The sequence below is a fragment of the Hylobates moloch genome, unplaced genomic scaffold (assembly GCF_009828535.3).
Source record: "Hylobates moloch isolate HMO894 unplaced genomic scaffold, HMol_V3 SCAFFOLD_14, whole genome shotgun sequence".
NCBI classification, from domain to species: Eukaryota; Metazoa; Chordata; class Mammalia; order Primates; family Hylobatidae; genus Hylobates; species Hylobates moloch.
Window position 1 is genome coordinate 53,024,327 of NW_026652289.1, and position 18,786 is coordinate 53,043,112.

Below are 18,786 nucleotides of genomic sequence, written 5' to 3' on the forward strand. Positions count from 1 at the left end.
AAAAATCCTTGCGGGTGTGAAAAGGATTTCCCTAGCCCTTTATTAGTGGTAGCTGTCATGGGGCCAAGAGAATAACACACAACCACTCAACCTAGTACAATACAGTGGTTCTCACTGTATGTTAAAATCAACTGGAGAGCTTTTTTTTTTTTTTTTTTTTTTGAGATAGCGTCTCGCTCTGTCACCCAGGCTGGAGTACAGTGGCGCGATCTCGGCTCACTGCAAGCTCTGCCTCCTGGGTTCACGGCATTCTCCTGCCTCAGCCTCCCGAGTAGCTGGGACTACAGGCGCCCTCCACCACGCCTGGCTAATTTTTTATGTTTTTAGTAGAGATGGCGTTTCATCGTGTTAGCAAGGATGGTCTCGATCTCCTGACCTCGTGATCTGCCTGCCTCGGCCTCCCAAAGTGCTGGGATTACAAGCGTGATCCACTGCACTCGGCCCACTGAAAAGCTTTAAAAAAATACCTGGGCCAGGCCGGGCGCAGTGGCTGACGCCTGTAATCCCAGCACTTCGGGAGGCCGAGACGGACGAATCACGAGGGCAGGAGATCGAGACCATCCTGGCTAACATGGTGAAAACCCATCTCTACTAAAAATACAAAAAATTAGCCGGGCATGGTGGAGGGCACCTGTAGTCCCAGCTACTTGGGAGGCTGAGGCAGGAGAATGCCGTGAACCAGGCAGGCCGAGCTTGCAGTGAGCCTAGATCACGCTACTGCACTCCAGCCTGGGTGAGGGAGCAAGACTTTGTCTCAAAAAAAAAAAAAAAAAATACCTGGACCAGGCACAGTGGCTCACATCTGTAATCCCAGCACTTTGGGTGGCCAAGGCAGGTGGATTCAGAGCAGCCTGGGCAACATGGCAAAACCCCATCTCTACAAAAGAAATACAAACAAAAAAATTAGCCAGGCATGGTGATGTGTGCCTATAATCCCACCACTTTGGGAGGCTGAGGTAGGCGGATTGTTTGAGCCCAGGAGTTTGAGACCAGCCTGGGCAACACAGCAGAACCCCATCTCTACAAAAAAATACAAAAACAGATTAGGCATGGTAGTGTGCACCTATAGTCCCAGCTACTTGAGAGGCTGAGGTGGGAGGATCACTTGAGCCCAAGAGGTTGAGGCTGCAGTGAGCTGTGATTGTGCCATTGCACTCCAGCCTGGGTGAAAGAGCACAACCCTGTCTCAAAAAAAAAAAAAAAAACCTGGATCCCACCCCAGACCAGTTCAGTCAGAATCTCAGGGTAGGGCCTGTGCATCAGTAATTTTTTTTTTTTTTTTTTTTTTTGAGACGGAGTCTTGCTCTGTTGCTCAGGCTAGAGTGCAGTGGCACAATCTCAGCTCACTGCAACCTCTGCCTCCCAGGTTCAAGCAATTCTTCTGCCTTAGCCTCCCAAGTAGCTGGGACTACTGGTGTGCACCACCATGCCTGGCTAATTTTTGTATTTCTAGTAGATACGGGGTTTTGCCATATTGGTCAGGCTGGTCTCGAACTCCTGACCTCGTGATCCACCCTTCTCAGCCTCCCAAAGTGCTGGGATTACAGGCGTGAGCCACCACACCTGGCCAGCATCAGTAATTTATTTTTATTTATTTTTTATTTTTAGAGACGGAGTCTTGCTCTGTCACCCAGGTTGGAGTGCAGTGGCGCAATCTCGGCTCACTGCAAGCTCCACCTCCCGGGTTCATGTCATTTTTCTGCTTCAGCCTCCTGAGTATCAGTAATTTTTAAAAGCTCCCTAGATGATTCTTGTGGATGAAAGAAGGTTGGGGCTGGGTACAGTGGCTCATGCCTATAATCCTAGCATACTGGGAAACTGAGGTGGGAGAATCCCTTGAGCCCAGGAATTTGAGGATGCAGTGAGCTGTGATTGTGCCACTGCTCTCTAGCGTGGGTGACAGAATGAGCTCTCATCTCTAAAAAAAAAAGGGGGAGGGAAGATTGGGAATCATGACCTAGTAGTTAAGAGAGTAAGTAGAGGGAACTGGTAGAGAAGGATGAGACTGAAAACTTTTCTTCTTTATTTTTTTGTTTTGGCTTGGTTTAGTTTGGTTTGGTTTGGTTTGGTTTTTGAGACAGGGTCTGGCTCTCTCACTCAGGCTGGAGTGCAGTGGCACAATCTGAGCTTACTGCAGCCTTGACCTCAGGCTCAAGGATCCTCCTACCTCAACAGCCTCCCAAGTAGCTGGGACTACAGGTTTTTCTTCTTTGACAGAGATTTTCTTTTCTTTTTGCTTTTTTTGAGATGGAGTCTTGCCCTGTCACCCAGTCTGGAGTGCAGTGGCATGATCATGGCTCACTGCAACCTCCCCTTCCTGGGTTCAAGCTATTTTCCTGCCTCAGCCTCCCAAGTAGCTTGGACTACAGGCACATGCCACTATGCCTGGCTAATTTTTGTATTTTTAGTACGCATGGGGTTTCACCATGTTGGCCAGGCTTGTCTTGAACTCTTGACCTCAAGTGATTCTGCTGACTTTGCCTCCCAAAGTGCTGGGATTATAGGTGTGAGCCACTATGCCTGGCCTGACAGAGATTTTCAATTGCTTGGGCCAGTATCATTTATAACATGTACTAATTCCTTGTTCTAATTTCTATTTCAGTTTAAATTTGTGGGGCTAAAGAATTTCCCTTGCACTCCCGAAAGCCTGTGTGATGTGCTATCTATGGATTTCCCTTTTGAGGTAACGAAACCATTGTCTTTATTGCCTTGACATGATGATAGGCTGCAGAGAGACTTAGTTACACAAAGTCTTAAAATATTCCTTGATTGTGCTGTGTCAAAGCATCAGAATGGGACAAAGCTGATTCTGGAGAAAGGATGTACTTGCTGCCCTTCAGAGCCTGAGCTCCACCCCTGCTGGATAATTCAGAATGCTGGCACTGGAAGGGCCCTTAATGGACAGCTCGTCCAACTCCCTCATCATACAGATGGAGAAACTGAGGCCGGAGAAACTGAGGCCCAGATAGGAGCAAGACTTGCATGCCTAGATCCTTCTTGTGTGCCTCCTCCTACTGTAAGCTGAGACCCAGGTCCCTGGTTTGGCTGTCGTGGCTGCTTGTAAAGTGAAGGGGCTTCTGTGACTGAATGACCCCAACAAATGTCCAAACCCCTAATCCTTTTCTCACCAAAGAAGATGGCCCTTGGGGACAGCAGCACTTGCTGAGCAGGAGCATGAGTCAGGTGACCACCTCATTCCAGTTTGCTCAGGACTTGCCCTGTTTTAGCACTGAAAGTCTCACAGCAGCCGGGCATGGTGGCTCACGCCTATAATCCCAGCACTTGGGAAGGCCGAGGACGGTGGATCACTTGAGGTCAGGAGTTCAAGACCAGCCTGGCCAACATGGCAAAACCTCATTTCTACTAAAAATACAAAAATTAGCTGGGCGTATTGGCACATGCCTGTAATCCCAGCTACTCAGGAGGCTAAGGCAGGAGAATCGCTTGAACCTAGGAGGCAGAGGTTGCAGTGAGCCGAGATTGAGCCACTGCACTCCAGCCTGGGCAACAGCGCAAGACTCTGTCTCAAAAAAAAAAAAAAAAAACAGAGGCTCCCCAGTCCTCGACAGTCTTGTCAGCCTCAGAACCTGCAGTTACCTTCTCTAGGCTCAACAAGCACATTTTCCTTTGCCCATCATTCCCTTAAAAATTCTGCCTTGGCCGGGCACAGTGGCTCACACCTGTAATCCCAGCTCTTTGGGAGGCCGAGGCAGGTGGATCACCTGAGGTTAGGAGTTCAAGACCAACCTCGCCAACATGGTGAAACCCTGTCTCTACTAACAATACAAAAATTAGCCAGGCATGGTGGCACATGCCTGTAGTCCCAGCTACTTGGGAGGTTGAGGCAGGAGAATCTCTTGAACCCGGGAGGCGGAGGTTGCACTGAGCTGAGATCGCACCGCTGCACTCCACTCCAGCCTGGGCAACAAGAGTGAAACTCCATCTCAAAAAAAAAAAAATCTGCCTAGTCACTGCAAGCATTTGCTTGAACTGGATGTAATTTTGTATAAGGATCACAGCTTCCTGAATGAGGAAATGGCAAAGGCTGAGTTGCCAGCATTTCCGGGAGTCAATTAAGAAGGTGGTAAGAATACCATCTTTATTTATAACCCTTATGCCCCAGTGACAATAAATGCTTTTTAGAGATGAGTCACTGAATCATAGAAAATAAAATGTGGGACTGTAGGAGGTCTTCCTGTTGAGAAAAACTGTTTCCCAGAGCATGGCTCACAAACAATTTAGGGGGAGATTTAGGCAACCAACAGTAGCCAGGGAAGCAGGGCATCTGGACAGCCTGTTTCCCCTGTGCGCAGCAGTCTGCTGCCCCGGAGGGGCCTGTCCAGTTCCTCTGCTTTTCATTCCATGCACAGAGCTCATCCAACACAACACAGACTCCTAAGTGGTGGAAAGTCCATGGAATCTGGGGACAGAAGACCAGAGTTCAAGTTGAATTCCTGCTTCCTTCTCACTGTGTGTTTTAAAGAGGTCCTCAGAACTCCCTGAGTATGAGCAGCCCCATCTCCCAGACACCATCATGGGTAAGATAGCAAAATAGTGGGCAGGAAAGCACTCTGTAAACAGGAAAGTGCTATTTATGTTTTTCTTTTCTTTTTTTTTTTTTCTTTTTTTGAGACAGAGTCTCACTGTGTCGCCAGGCTGGAGTGCAGTGGTGCGGTCTCAGCTCACTGCATCCTCTGCCTACTGGGTTCAAGCGGTTCTCGCGCCTCAGCCACCTGAGTAGCTGGGATTACAGGCATGTGCCACCATGCCTGGCTATTTTTTTGAATTTTTAGTAGAAATGGAGTCTTACCATGTTGCCCAGGCTGGTCTCAAACTCCTGAGCTCAAGCAATCTGCCTGCCTCAGCCTCCAGAGTGCTGGGATTACAAGCATGAGCCACCACGCCCAGCCAATGTTTTTATTTTCTCAAATTTAGTTTTCTAGGCCATTTCTTTATTTAGAGAAACTGCATGTGTGAGAAGCTGGGACTCTTTCCTCTGTCAGTGACCCAGAAAAAGGAGTCAGGCCACAAGAGCTGCCCTTGTGTGTATAGGCTCTCCTGGAAACATGTGGCCCCAGAAGTCATTTGATCCTCAATTTCCCCCCATCTTATAGGTAGATGGACTTCTCTTCTACCACAAGCAGACCCATTACAGCCCCGGGAGCACCCCCTTGGTGGGCTGGCTGCGCCCCTACATGGTGTCAGATGTCCTTGGTGTAGCTGTGCCGGCTGGCCCGCTGACCACCAAGCCAGACTATGCTGGGTACCAGCTCCAGCAGATTATGGAGCACAAGAAGAGCCAGAAGGAAGGCATGAAGGAGAAACTCACACACAAGGCCCCTGAGAATGGGCACTATGAGTTGGAGCACCTGTCTACCCCCAAGTTGAAGAGTTCTCCCCATAGCCCAGACCACCCTGGAAGCCTCATGGAGAATTAAAGAGGGAAGCCTCCTTAAGGAGCCACAGGATGGTACCTGGCCCCAAAAGGAATCCTAGGGAGGAGGACAGTGACAACAGGTGACTTCATTCTTTAGAGTGAACTTTCCAAACCCAGTCCAGCTGGAAACAGCTTATCTATAATCTGAAATGCTGGCTCAAACAGTTATGGGGAGGTTCCCAGATTGCATAGCATTCAGATTGATTTGAGCAGCTCCTACTGTGATAAGTGTATCCCAGATCCACAATGTAAATATATGTGATTTGTAAGAAAGAACTGGTTTGTGGTTCTTAAGCTTTAGATAGCCATGAATCTCCCCTTCCCACCTCAGTCCCTGGGCTACTTCAACCATGGCTGTTCAAGTCTTGGCCCATTTCACTCTTTTTAGCGCTCAAAGATTCTGCTGAGTTTCCAGTTGCTGCTGCCGAAAGGTTTTACCAGGAACTGCAATTCTGGGTATTTGAATATGTTGCCTCTTCTGAGAAGACAAGTGTGATTTTCTTTGGTTTAGACATTGCCAGAGATAAAATGCAAATGTAGTTCATTCATTCCTTCAGCAAACATTCGTGCCTACCAGGAGATAAGCTTGTCCTAGGCCCCTGCCAAGTAGAGGGGTTATGGAGGTGGACAGGACTTAGTCCCTGCCCTTGAGGAGCTCACACTCCCATGAGAAAAAGAAGCCCACCAGGACAGTTTGGGAGAAGAGGCTGGAGAGAGCAGGTTTTAGATTTTGTGTCATGGATGAAGGGAGCTAAGAAAGTACTTTGAGCAGGCAAGGTCCCTTGAGATTTGTGAACTAGAGCTCTTTGGCAGCTGTGAGAATGGAAGATTGTGTTGGAAACTGACTAATTAGTTTCTGCTTTGTGTTCAGGAAATGGATCCCACTTCCTGTGGCTTCAGTCAGCTCCCACATTGCTTCCCATGTTTCTAGGACTCTGTCATGGATACAAGTACTTCACCATTCCCTCCAGCAGCACTAGTGTCCTGTGGACAGATTTTCATAGGGATCCAGGTCAGCTCTTGTCTGACATGCAGTGGTCCCTGCATGTTGATTAGTTCTGGGAACAGATTCGGGCAGAGGTAGTAGTTATTTGGAGCCTGATTACACAACTTCAGTACATCCAGTGGAACTAGTCTTAGTATCGGCTCTTAGAGAGTTGCTCAAGCTGACCTTGTAAAATTGGAGAAGGAAGACTCTCCCCTCCTACCCTCATCCACTGATGATCCTGCAGGCTGCAGATTCAAGCATTTGCCTACATCAATAAGCTCTTTCCTGAATTTAGGTCAATTCTGTAATAGGAACATTGTGTTCCTCTTGCCAAGGAGCGTGTTGTAGGTGCCTAAACATTTAGTCTCTGTTTGATAATTTTCTGAGTGCTCTAGTCTGTGCTATCAGCAGCCAACTGTATCAGTTCAGAAGCTGTGCATGCTAGTGTCAATAGTGACTTGGCCACACTCTGTTCAGAAATAATCAGGTCTGGAAGGACTACTTCCCCAAAGGGTGCACACAGGCACTACAGGCACACACACTCTGGGGACAGCTGCATGAATCAAAGGATATATCAGCCAAAATTATCAACAAGCACAACTTGATTTTTTTTTATTTTGAGATGGAGTCTTGCTCTGTTGCGCAGGCTGGAGTGCAGTGGGATGGTCTCGGCTCACTACAACCTCTGCCTCCCCAATTCAAACGATTCTCCTGCCTGACCCTCCTGAGTAGCTGGGATTATAGGCGTGAGCCACCGCGCTTGGAGACTATAACAGCTTTCAATGAGGTCTGTGAGTCCTTGTGGCAAATTATATAACCAGAGGGTAGTCTTAGGGGTCCCCAAACCTGCAACTGGTATCAGAAGTAAGGGTAGTCTGTGGACTATTCCTTGAGTTTGGGAAATATATATGTAAATACATAAGTGTGATAAAATATTATAATCACTGTGAGAGGTGGCTGTATGGATGGGGAGGGCACAAAGAATGGCTACTCTACCTGCAGGGGAAAATGTTCAAACAGGTGTCTTTTGAATGGAGTCTTTCAAAGATGAGTAGGTATATCCATCAGGTGAATGAAGTCAGAGTGGGGATGGTGTAGGGGAAAAGTATGAAACAGATACGTTTATACACAGAACTGTAAAACAGCATCACTGAAACGTAGGCAGCAAAGGAGGCAAGGTAATTTATGAGGCTGGAGAGATATACTAAGGTCAGGTCATGAATGAACTTGCATGGCAGGATGAGAAGCTTCACATGTATCTTGCAGGCAATGGTACATCCTTGAAGTAACATGATCAAACTTATATTTTTAGAAAGAATCACTCTGCTATGGCAGGGATGGATTCAAAGGGGAAAAGACTAGTGGCAGGGAAACTAGGTAGGAGGATCTGGCAGTACCCTATGAGAGAGATGATGAAGGTTTGAATTAAGGTTGTAGAGGAAATGGAGAGGTGGGAATTAAAGGACATGGTGACTCACTAGCTGTGAAATATAAGAAATGGAATCATCATTCTGATGATTCCTAGATTCCTAATATGGGTGACTGAGTGCCACTAGCAAGGACAAGGATCCCAGGAAAAGCACGGTTGAGGGGGATTGAGGAGGAAAGGTATTGAGTTCAGTTTGGGACATGCTGAGTATTAAGGTGACTGGAGATGAATGGCAAATAGATAGATACAGGTCTGGAGGTATCAGCACATAGATGGCAGCTGAAGTCAGGTAAGAAAAAGCTGGGGAAATGTCCCTCAGATTTGGAAAACAGGAGACCACTAGTCCTTTGAGAGGACTTGAAGTGGCAGGAACAGAAGTCAAATTTCAGTAGGTTTAGACATTAATGAGAAATGACCAAGTGGAGAAATAGCAAATGTAGATAAATCACCGCCAAACACAAGTGGATCAGGGTGACACAAACTCTTCCAATGCAGCCACTGGAACTCAGCATGACTTTTCTCAGTTAACGTTAAGACTGTAGGCCCGGCGTGGTGGCTCACACCTGTAATCCCAGCACTTTGGGAGACCGAGGCGGGAGGACCACAAGGTCAGGAGATCAAAAGCATCCTGGTTAACATGGTGAAACCCTGTCTCTACTAAACAAAAAATTAGCTGAGTGTGGTGGCACGTGCCTGTAGTCCCAGCTACTCAGGAGGCTAAGGCAGGAGAATCGCTTGAACCCAGGAGACAGAGGTTGCAGTGAGCCGAGATCGTGCCATTGCACTCCAGCCTGGGCAACAGAGTGAGACTCAAAAAAAAAAAAAAAAAAAAAAAAAAAAAAAGATTGTAAATGCATAGGTGTGGTAAAATATTATAATCACTGTGAGAGCTGGCAGTTTTTGTAACAACAAAAAAAAGACAGAGAGTGAGAGAAATATGACCAGGGGACACACTGCTATTCAATGATCAATAGATAATACTGGCTTCTCAGTTAAAAATGTAAAGGGCACTCTGAGATAGGTCCTTCAAGCTGCCATTCAAAAATATCAAGTTGTGCTTGTTGATAATTTTGGCTAATATATCCTTTGATTCAATAAGACTACTTATTCTGGATCTACTGGTTGAAAACCCTGGTCTTTTCTAGGTGAATGGATTCCAGCAGTACTTGAGATAAAATAGGTGATCTCAAATAGTGGTTCTTTGCTAACTCATGCCAAGCTGGCCCTCCTGCCAAGGCAAGCAAGGTAGGCCATGGCAATAGTATCAGTTAGGGACCAGGTGTGATGGCTCAAGCCTGTAATCCCACATTCTAGGAAGCCGAGATGGGTGGCTCACTTGAGCCCAGGAGTTTAAGACCAGCCCGGGCAACATGGCGAAACCTCGTCTCTACAAAAAATACAAAAATAGCCAGGCGTGCTGGCTATAGTCCCAGCTACTTGGGAGCTGAGGTGGGAGGAGAATGTGATTGGCCCGTCTTGAGTTATGAACCTGACACTTGACTAAGGGAGGGCAATTATCCCAGACTATAGCATCACTCAAATATATTGCGTGGGAAGATGACTCCACAATAAAAAGAAACTGGGGGCTGGGCTCAGTGGCTCACGCCTGTAATCCCAGCACTTTGGGAGGCCAAGGCAGGTGGATCACCTGAGGTCGGGAGTTCGAGACCAGCCTGACCAACATGGAGAAACCCCGTCTCTACTAAAAATACAAAATTAGTCGGGCATGGTGGTGCGCGCCTATAATCCCAGCTACTCGGAAGGCTGAGGCAGGAGAATCGCTTGAACCCGGGAGGCAGAGGTTGTGGTGAGCCAAGACTGCGCCATTGCACTCCATGCCTGGGAAAAAAAAAGAAAAGAAACAAACAAAAAAAAGAAACTGGGTGCTGTTTAGAGGGCTGGCTAGAAAACTAATATGCAGTCATAGCAACCTATAACACAACCATCTTTTTTTTTTTCCATTTTTGAGACGGGCTCACCCTGTTGCTCAGGCTGGAGTACAGTGGTGCAATAATAGCTTACTGCAGCCTTGACCTCCCAGTGATCCTCCTGCTTCAGCCTCTCAAGTAGCTGGGATTACAGGCATGAGCCACCACGCCTGGCTAATTTTTGTATTTTTTTTAGAGACAAGGTTTCGCCATGTTGCCCAGGCTGGTCTCAGACTCCTGAGCTCAAGTGATCTGCCCACCTTAGCCTCTCAAAGTGCTGGGATTATAGGCATGAGCCACCATGCCCAGCCAACACAACCATCTTTAAAACAGGTGGCAAGAGGTGGTTTGATAATCCCTAAAGAAATATGACCAGGTGGAGGCCAGGCGCGGTGGCTTATGCCTGTAATCCCCGCACTTTGGGAGGCTAAGGCGGGCAGATCACGAGGTCAGGAGATTGAGACCATCCTGGCTAACATGGTGAAAATCCATCTCTACTAAAAATACAAAAAATTAGCCGGGCATGGTAGCGGGCGCCTGTAGTCCCAGCTACTCGGGAGGCTGAGGCAGGAGAATGGCGTGAACCTGGGAGGCAGAGCTTGCGATGAGCCGAGATCAGGCCACTGCACTCCAGCCTGGGTGACAGAGCAAGACTCCGTCTCAAAAAAAAAAAAAAAAAAAAAGTAAGAAGACACTCTGAAACAGGTCCTTCAAGCTACCATTCAAAAATATCAAGATGTGGGCCGGGCGCAGTGGCTCATGCCTGTAATCCCAGCGCTTTGGGAGGCCGAGGCGGGCGGATCATGAGGTCAGGAGTTCGAGACCAGCCTGGCCAACATGGTGAAACCCTGTCTCTACTAAAAATAAAAAAAAATTAGCTGGACGTGGTGGCGGACGCCTGTAGTCCCAGCTGCTTGGGAGGCTGAGGCAGGAGAATGGCATGAACCTGGGAGGCAGAAGTTGCAGTGGGCCAAGATTGCGCCACTGCACTCCAGCCTGGGTGACAGAGCGAGACTCCATCTCAAAAAAAAAAAAAAAAAGCTATTATAGTCACCATCACAGTTTAATCACAGTGAAAGGAAACAGAGTAAAGTTGTCCAAGGGAAGAGATGCATGGAGCAGAAAGCAGGAAAGTTCCAAATGCAGAGCTCCCAGTGGAATCATGGACAGAGTTAATTTTCCCAGTATGTGTAACAACACTCACAGAGTATTGCCAATCAGGCAATCTCACCTGAGCTTTGATGTCCGAAGATTTTTGTTGTTGTTGTTGTTGTTGTTGTTGTTTTGTTTTGTTGTTGTTTTGAGATGGAGTCTCACTCTGTTGCCTAGGCTGGAGTGCAGTGGCATAATCTTGGCTCACTGCAACCTCCACCTCCCGGGTTCAAGTGATTCTCCTGCCTCAGCCTCCCAAGTAGCTGGGATTATAGGCATCTGCCACCACGTCCAGCTAATTTAAGTGGAGACAGGATTTCCCCCATGTTGGCCAGGCTGGTTTTGAACTCCTGACCTCAGGTGATCTGCCCACCTTGGCCTCCCAAAGTGCTGGGATTACAGGCATGAGCCACCGTGTCTGGCTGGAATGATGTCCAAAATTTTTACTGGGGCTCAGTTATGTGGACCTGGTTGTCTGCCCATGTGACTGACCTCAGTCTCCAGCCCCTCCAGAAGTCTAGCTGATAAAGTGTGATCCAAAGTCTCCCCTCCTCCCTCATCACATTGCTAAACTATTTGGTACGCCCCAAAGACTTCTGCCTAAATCACATTGTTAGACTGTCCAGTGTGGCCTAAGGTCTGCCTCCTGGTAAACAAGGATACTTATATCAGGCAAGACATTCCAAGGGCTTAGAGGTTACCTCCCAGGAGCAAAGGGCAAAGGCCAGAACTCTCTTTGCAAGGTTAAGTTCTTTACTACATACTCCTTCTATTAGCTAGCAAGTTCCATGAGGTCAGGAACCTGGTCTTCCTCATCTTTAGGTCCCCAGTGCCTGGCATTATGCCTGGCACTTGTTACGTCAATAACTTTTAGTTGAGTGAATGAAGAAATAATAAGGTGGAATGAGAAAGCACCCTGGAGGAGAACCCCTCCTCTCTGCTGCTGCACAGAGGAGTGACCTTGCTGAGAAAGCTGAATAGAGGTGTGTGGCAGGCTGCTAACAGGTGCTTGGATATGCTGCAGACTTCTAGGAACAAGAACTATATTTAGTTCTGTGTACGTGATTAAAAGGATAGCCTAAAAACTGACTTTGTACATTGGAAAAGGGAAAGGCAATCACCCTAGCTGTCCTTTCTAATAAAGAAATGAGACTGGGCATGGTGGTTCACACCTATAATCCCAGTGCTTTGGGAGGCCAAGGCAGGAGGATCTCTTGAGGCCAGGAGTTCCAGACCAGCCTGGCCAACAGAGCGAGACCTTGTCTCTACAAAAAATTTAAAAATTAGTTGGGCATGGTGATATGTGCCTGTAGTCCTAGCTGCTTGGGAGGCTGAGGTAGGAGGATCTCCTATGGCCAGGAGTTAGAGCTGCAATTAGCTATAATTGTACCACTGCACTCTATATAGACATATATTTTTTAGAGATGGGATCTCACTACATTGCCCAGGCTGGTCTTGAACACCTGAGCTCAAGCAATCCTCCCATCTCGGCCTCCTGAGTGTCTGGGGCTACAGACGTGCACCACTATGCCCACCTTTCTTTCTTTTGGCGGGGGGGGCGGGGTGAATGTTTTATAGCCAAATCATCTTTTTTTTTTGAGATGGAGTCTTGCTCTGTAGCCCAGGCTGGATTTCAATAGTGCAATCTCAGCTCACTGCAACCTCCGCCTCCCGGGTTCAAGCGATTCTCCTGCCTCAGCCTCCTGAGTAGCTGGGATTACAGGCGCACGCCACCACGCCCAGCTAATTTTTGTATTTTTAGTAGAGATGGGGTTTCACCACGTTGGTCAGGCTGGTCTCGAACTCCTGACCTCAAGTGATCCACCTACCTCAGCCTCCCAAAGTGTTGGGATTACAGGCGTGAGCCACCGCGCCCGGCCTCAAATCATCTTTATAGCACAACACAAGTCTCTTTTATAGGCAGTAGAGATTTTGGAGCAATGTTTGAGAGGAGCTTTGGATTTTAGAAATAAAAGTGTTTGGTGGAGAAGGTTATAAAATTCCAACTCCAGCATTGGAAGTATGTCTATTCTTAAACCCAAATAAATACAACAAAAGAGAGGAGAAAATGGTAAGATATGTCTCATAGATAAGGTGGCCATCTTCCTTGATTCAGTCATTCAACACATTTATCAAGGGATTGCCTACTATGTTCTAGGTTCTAGGTGCTGGGAGTTCAGGGGCCAACAGGACAGATGTGGTTCCTGCCGTCCTGAAGCTTACAATGTAGTAAGGCACACAAACACTAGGCCAATGAATGTAGAAACAAGTGCATAATTACAAATTGTGATCAGCTCTCTGACGAATAAAAGGGTGCTATGAGTCTCAGAAAGTGCAATTCAGTTTAGGGAGTAATCAAGAAAGATCTTGCTGGGGAAGTGACTTTTGAGCTGAGACCTTAAGGATGAGTCAGATATGTCTGGTGAAGAAGGTGCTGGGAGGGGAGGATAAGCTTTCTAGACAGAGACCTGAAACATGCTATTTTTTTTCTTTCTCTTTTTCTTTTTTGTGGGTACATCGCATAGTAGATGTATATATTTATGGGTCACATGAGATATTTTCATAAAGGCATGCAACGCATAATTATCACATCAAGGTAAATGGGGTATCCATCCCAGGCATTTATCCTTTGTGTTACAAACAGTCCAATTATATTCTTAATTATTTTGAAATGTATGATTAAATTATTTTGTACTATAGTCACCCTGTTGTGCTAGCAAATACAGCTTACTCATTCTTTTGTTTATTTATTTATTTATTTATTTGATTTGAGACAGGGTCTCACTCTGTCACCCAGGCTGGAGTGCAGTGGCGTGATCTCAGCTCACTGCAACCTCTGCCTCCCAGGCTCAAGTGATCTTTTTTGTAGTTTTAGTAGAGACAGAGTCTTGCCATGTTGCCTAGGCTGGTCTCAAATTCCTGAGCTCAAGCCATCCACTTGCCTTGGCCTCCCAAAGTGCAGGGATTATAGGCATGAGCCACTGCACCTGGCTCTTATTCATTCTTACTATTTTTCTGTACCCATTAACCATCCCCACTTCTCCCCCACCCCCCACCACCCTTCCCATCCTCTGGTTACCATCCTTCTACTCTCTATCTCCATGAGTTCAATTATTTTAATTTTTAGCTCCTACAAAATAAGTGAGAACATGGGAAGTTTGTCTGTCTGTGCCTGGCTTATTTCACTTAACATAATGACCTCCAGTTCCATCCACGTTGTTGCAAATGATAGGATCTCTCTTTTTTTTTTGAGACAGAGTCTCACTCTTCACCCAGTCTGGAGTGCAGTGGCACAATCTTGGCTCACTGCAACCTCCGCCTCCCAGGTTCAAGCAATTCTTATGCCTCAGCCTCCCGAGTAGCTGGGATTACAGGTGTGCGCCACCACATCCGGCTAATTTTTGTATTTTTAGTATTTTTTTTTTTTAATAGAGACAAGGATTCATCATGTTGGCCAGGCTGGTCTTCAACCCCTGGCCTCAAGTGATCTGCCCCTCGGCCTCCCAAAGTGCTGAAATTACAGGTGTGAGCCACTGTACCTGGCCTCATTCTTTTTTATGACTTAATAGTTCTCCATTGTGTATCTGTGCGACATTTTCTTTATCCATTTATATGTTGATGAACACTTAGGCTGCTTCCAAATTTTAGCTATTGTGAATAGTGCAGCAATAAACATGGGAGTGCAGATGTCTCTTCAATATACTGATTTCCTTTCTTTGGGGTATATACCTAGGAGGGGGATTGGTAGCTTTATTTTTGGGTTTTTCTTTTCTTTCCTCCCCTCCCTCTCCCCTCCCCTCCCACTCCCCACTCTTCCCCTCCCCTTCCTTCCCCTCTTCCCTCCCCCTTTCCTCCTCTCCCCCTTCCCCTCCCCTTTTCTTTCCCTCCCCTCCCCTTTTCCTCTCCTCCCCTTTTCCTCCCCTCCTCTTCCTTTCCCTCCCCTCCCCTCCCCTCCCCTCACCCTTCTTTTCCCCTACACCTTTCCTCCCTTCCCCTCCCCTCCCCTCTCCTCCCTTTTCAACAAGGTCTGACTCTCTTGCCCAGGCTGGAGTGCAGTGGTGTAATGACAGTTCACTGCAGCCTTTATCTCCCAGGCTCAAGTGATCCTCACACCTCAGCCTCCCAAGTACCTGGGACTTCAAGTGTGCACCACTACTCCTAGCTAATTTTCTTTATATTTTGTACAGATGAGGTCTCACTGTGTTGCCCAGGCTGGACTCAAACTCCTGGAATCTTGGACTCAAGTGATCTTCCTGCCTTAGCCTCCAGGCATGAGCCACCTCACCTGGCTATATTTTTAGGTTTTCTTTAGTAACCTCCAAATTGTTCTCCATAGTGGTTGTACTAATTTATATTCTTCCCACCAAAAGTGTATGAGGGTTCCCTATTCTCCACATCCTTGCCAGCATTTGTTATTGCCTGTCTTTTGGATAAAAACCATTTTAACTGGGGTGAGATGGTATCTCATTGTAGTTTTATTTTATTTATTTATTTTGAGACGGAGTCTTACTCTGTTGCCCAGGCTGGAGTGCAGTGGCGCAATCCGCCTCCCGGGTTCAAGCGATTCTCCTGCTTCAGCCTCCTGAGTAGCTGAGATTACAGGTGTGCTCCACTGTGCCCGGCTAATATTTGTATTTTTAGTAGAGACAAGGTTTCACCATGTTGGCCAGGCTGGTCTTGAACTCCTGACCTCAAGTGATCCACCCGCCTCGGCCTCCCAAAGTGCTGGGATTAAAGGCATGAGCCACCATGCCTGGCCTCATTGTAGTTTCGATTTGCATTTCTCCGATGATCAGTGAAGTTAAGCATCTTTTCATATGCCTGTTGAGATTTAAATGTCTTATTTTATAAAATGTCTATTCTGGGCTGGGTGTGGTGGCTCACGCATGTAATCCCAGCACTTGGAGAGGCTGAAGTGGGTGTATCATCTGAGGTCAGGTGTTCACGACCAGCCTGGGCAACGTGTGAAACTCCACCTCTACTAAAAATACAAAAATTAGCTGGGCATGGTGGTGGGCACCTGTAATCTCAGCTACTCACGAGGCCGAAGCATGAGAATCGCTTGAACTCGGGAGGCGGAGGTTGCAGTGAGCTGAGATCGCATCACTGCACTCCAGCCCGTGTGATAGATTGAGACTCTGTCTCAGAAAAACAAAACAAAACATAATGTGTTTTGGGCCGGGCATGGTGGCTCATGCCTGTAATCCCAGCACTTTGGGAGGCCGAGGCGGGCAGATCACCTGAGGTTAGGAGTTCGAGACCAGCCTGGTCAACATGGCGAAAGCCTGTCTCTACTGAAAATACAAAAATTAGCCGGATATATATGTAGAAAGCTGAAACTGCATCCCTTCCTTACACCTTATACAAAAATTAATTCAAGATACATTAAAGACTTAAATGTTAGACCTAAAACCATAAAAACCATAGAAGAAAACCTAGGCAATACCATTCAGGACATAGGCGTGGGCAAGGACTTCATGACTAAACACCAAAAGCAGTGGCAACAAAAGCCCAAAATAGACAAATGGGATTTAATTAAACTAAAGAGCTTCTGCACAGCAAAAGAAATTACCATCAGAGTGAACAGGCAACTTACAGAATGGAAGAAAATTTTTGCAATCTACCCATCTGACAAAGGGCTAATATCCAGAATCTCCAAAGAACTTAAACAATTTTTTTTTTTTATTATACTTTAGGTTTTAGGGTACATGTGCACAATGTGCAGGTTTGTTACATATGTATCCATGTGCCATGTTGATTTCCTGCACCCATTAACTCGTCATTTAGCATTAGGTATATCTCCTAATGCTGTCCCTCCCCACTCCCCCCACCCCACAACAGTCCCCGAGAACTTAAACAAATTTACAAGAAAAAAATCAAACAACCCCATCAAAAAGTGGGCGAAGGATATGAACAGACACTTCTCAAAAGAAGACATTTATGCAGCCAACAGACACATGAAAAAATGCTCATCATCACTGGTCATCAGAGAAATGCAAATCAAAACCACAATGAGATACCATCTCACACCAGTTAGAATGGTGATCATTAAAAAGTCAGGAAACAACAGATGCTGGAGAGGATGTGTAGAAATAGGAACTCTTTTACACTGTTGGTGGGACTGTAAACTAGTTCAACCATTGTGGAAGACAGTGTGGCAATTCCTCAAGGATCTAGAACTAGAAATACCATTTGACCCAGCCATCCCATTACTGGGTATATACCCAAAGGATTATGAATCATGCTGCTATAAAGACACGTGCACACGCATGTTTATTGCGGCACTATTCACAATAGCAAAGACTTGGAACCAACCAAAATGTCCATCAATGATAGACTGGATTAAGAAAATGTGGCACATATACACCATGGAATACTATGCAGCCATAAAAAAGGATGAGTTCATGTCCTTTGTAGGGACATGGATGAAGCTGGAAACCATCATTCTGAGCAAACTATCGCAAGGATAGAAAACCAAACACCGCATGTTCTCACTCATAGGTGGGAGTTGAACAATGAGAACACTTGGACACAGGGCGGGGAACATCACATACCAGGGCCTGTCGTGGGGTGTGGGGAGAGGGCAGGGGGGAGGGATAGCATTAGGAGATATACTTAATGTAAATGATGAGTTAATAGGTGCAGCACACCAACATGACACATGTATACATATGTAACAAACCTGCGCATTGTGCACATGTACCCTAGAACTTAAAGTATAATAATAATAAAAAAATTAGCCAGATGTGGTGGTGCACACCTGTAATCCCAGCTACTCGAGAGGCTGAGGCAGGAGAATTGCTTGAAACGGGGGGCAGAGGATGCAGTGGGCTGAGATCGTGCCATTGCACTCCAGCTGAGATGACAGAGTGACACTCTGCCTCAAAAAAAAAAGCAAGGAGGGGCCAGGCGCGGTGGTTCACGCCTGTAATCCCAGCTACTTGGGAGGCTGAGGCACAAGAATCACCGGAGACAGGAAAGTGGAAGTTGCAGTGAGCCGAGATCGTGCCACTGCACTCCCGCCTGGGTAACAGAGCGAGACTGCGTCTCAAACAAAAAAAAAGCAGCTGGGTGCGGTGGCTCACGCCTGTAATCCCAGCACTTTGGGAGGCCGAGGTGGGTGGATGACGAGGTCAGGAGTTCACGACCAGTCTGGCCAACATGGTGAAAACCCATCTCTACTAAAAATACAAAAAATTAGCTGGGTGTCGTGGCAGGCGCCTGTAATCCCAACTACTCGGGAGGCTGAGGCAGAGAATTGCTTGAACCCAGGAGGCGGAAGTTGCAGTGAGCGGAGACCGCACCACTGTACTCCAGCCTGAGCGACACAGCAAGACTCCATTTCAGAAAAAAAAAAAGAAGGTAAGGAGGCTGTATCAGTACATATGGATCTACTATATATGCTTTTTGTAAAATAAGGATCATAGTTTCACCTTTCTCATACTATTATGGTGAGAGTAAATGAATGAAAGTCATTTAGAACAGTGTGTGGGATAAATATAAGGACACAATAAATGTTAACCAATTATTTCAGTGTATGTGTGTACTGTAATTTATTTACTGAGTTTTCTATTGATGGGCCATAATGTTTCTTTGTTTGGGACGGAGTCTCGCTCTGTTGCGAGGCTGGCGTGCAGTAGGGCGATCTCAGCTCACTGCAACCTCCACCTCCCAGGTTCAAGTGATTCTCTTGCCTTAGCCTCCCGAGTAGCTGGGACTATAGGCATGCGCCACCACACCCAGCTAATTTTTGTATTTTTAGTAGAGATGGGGTTTCACCATGTTGGTCTCAATCTCTTGATCTCATGATCTGCCCACCTTAGCCTCCCAAAGTGCTGGGATTACAGGCATG

At 46.7% G+C, this 18,786-nt stretch overlaps 1 protein-coding gene across 9 annotated transcripts in view; it reads left to right on the forward strand.

Moving 5' to 3' along the window:
* The window catches only part of SNUPN (snurportin 1), a 28,186-nt gene extending 22,427 nt beyond the window's left edge, over window positions 1-5,759 (forward strand). For 4 of the 9 annotated variants that reach the window (XM_032175912.2, XM_032175911.2, XM_032175917.2 and 1 more), the window contains exons 8-9: window positions 2,603-2,683; window positions 5,115-5,759. In XM_032175912.2, coding sequence (XP_032031803.1) covers window positions 2,603-2,683; window positions 5,115-5,438 — 405 coding nt within the window. In that variant the 3' untranslated portion in view covers window positions 5,439-5,759. The remainder of the gene's footprint in view (window positions 1-2,602; window positions 2,684-5,114) is intronic. The other 5 variants (XM_058427806.1, XM_058427805.1, XM_032175919.2 and 2 more) reach the window with 4 other exon arrangements.
* The last annotated feature ends 13,027 nt before the right edge of the window (window positions 5,760-18,786 follow it).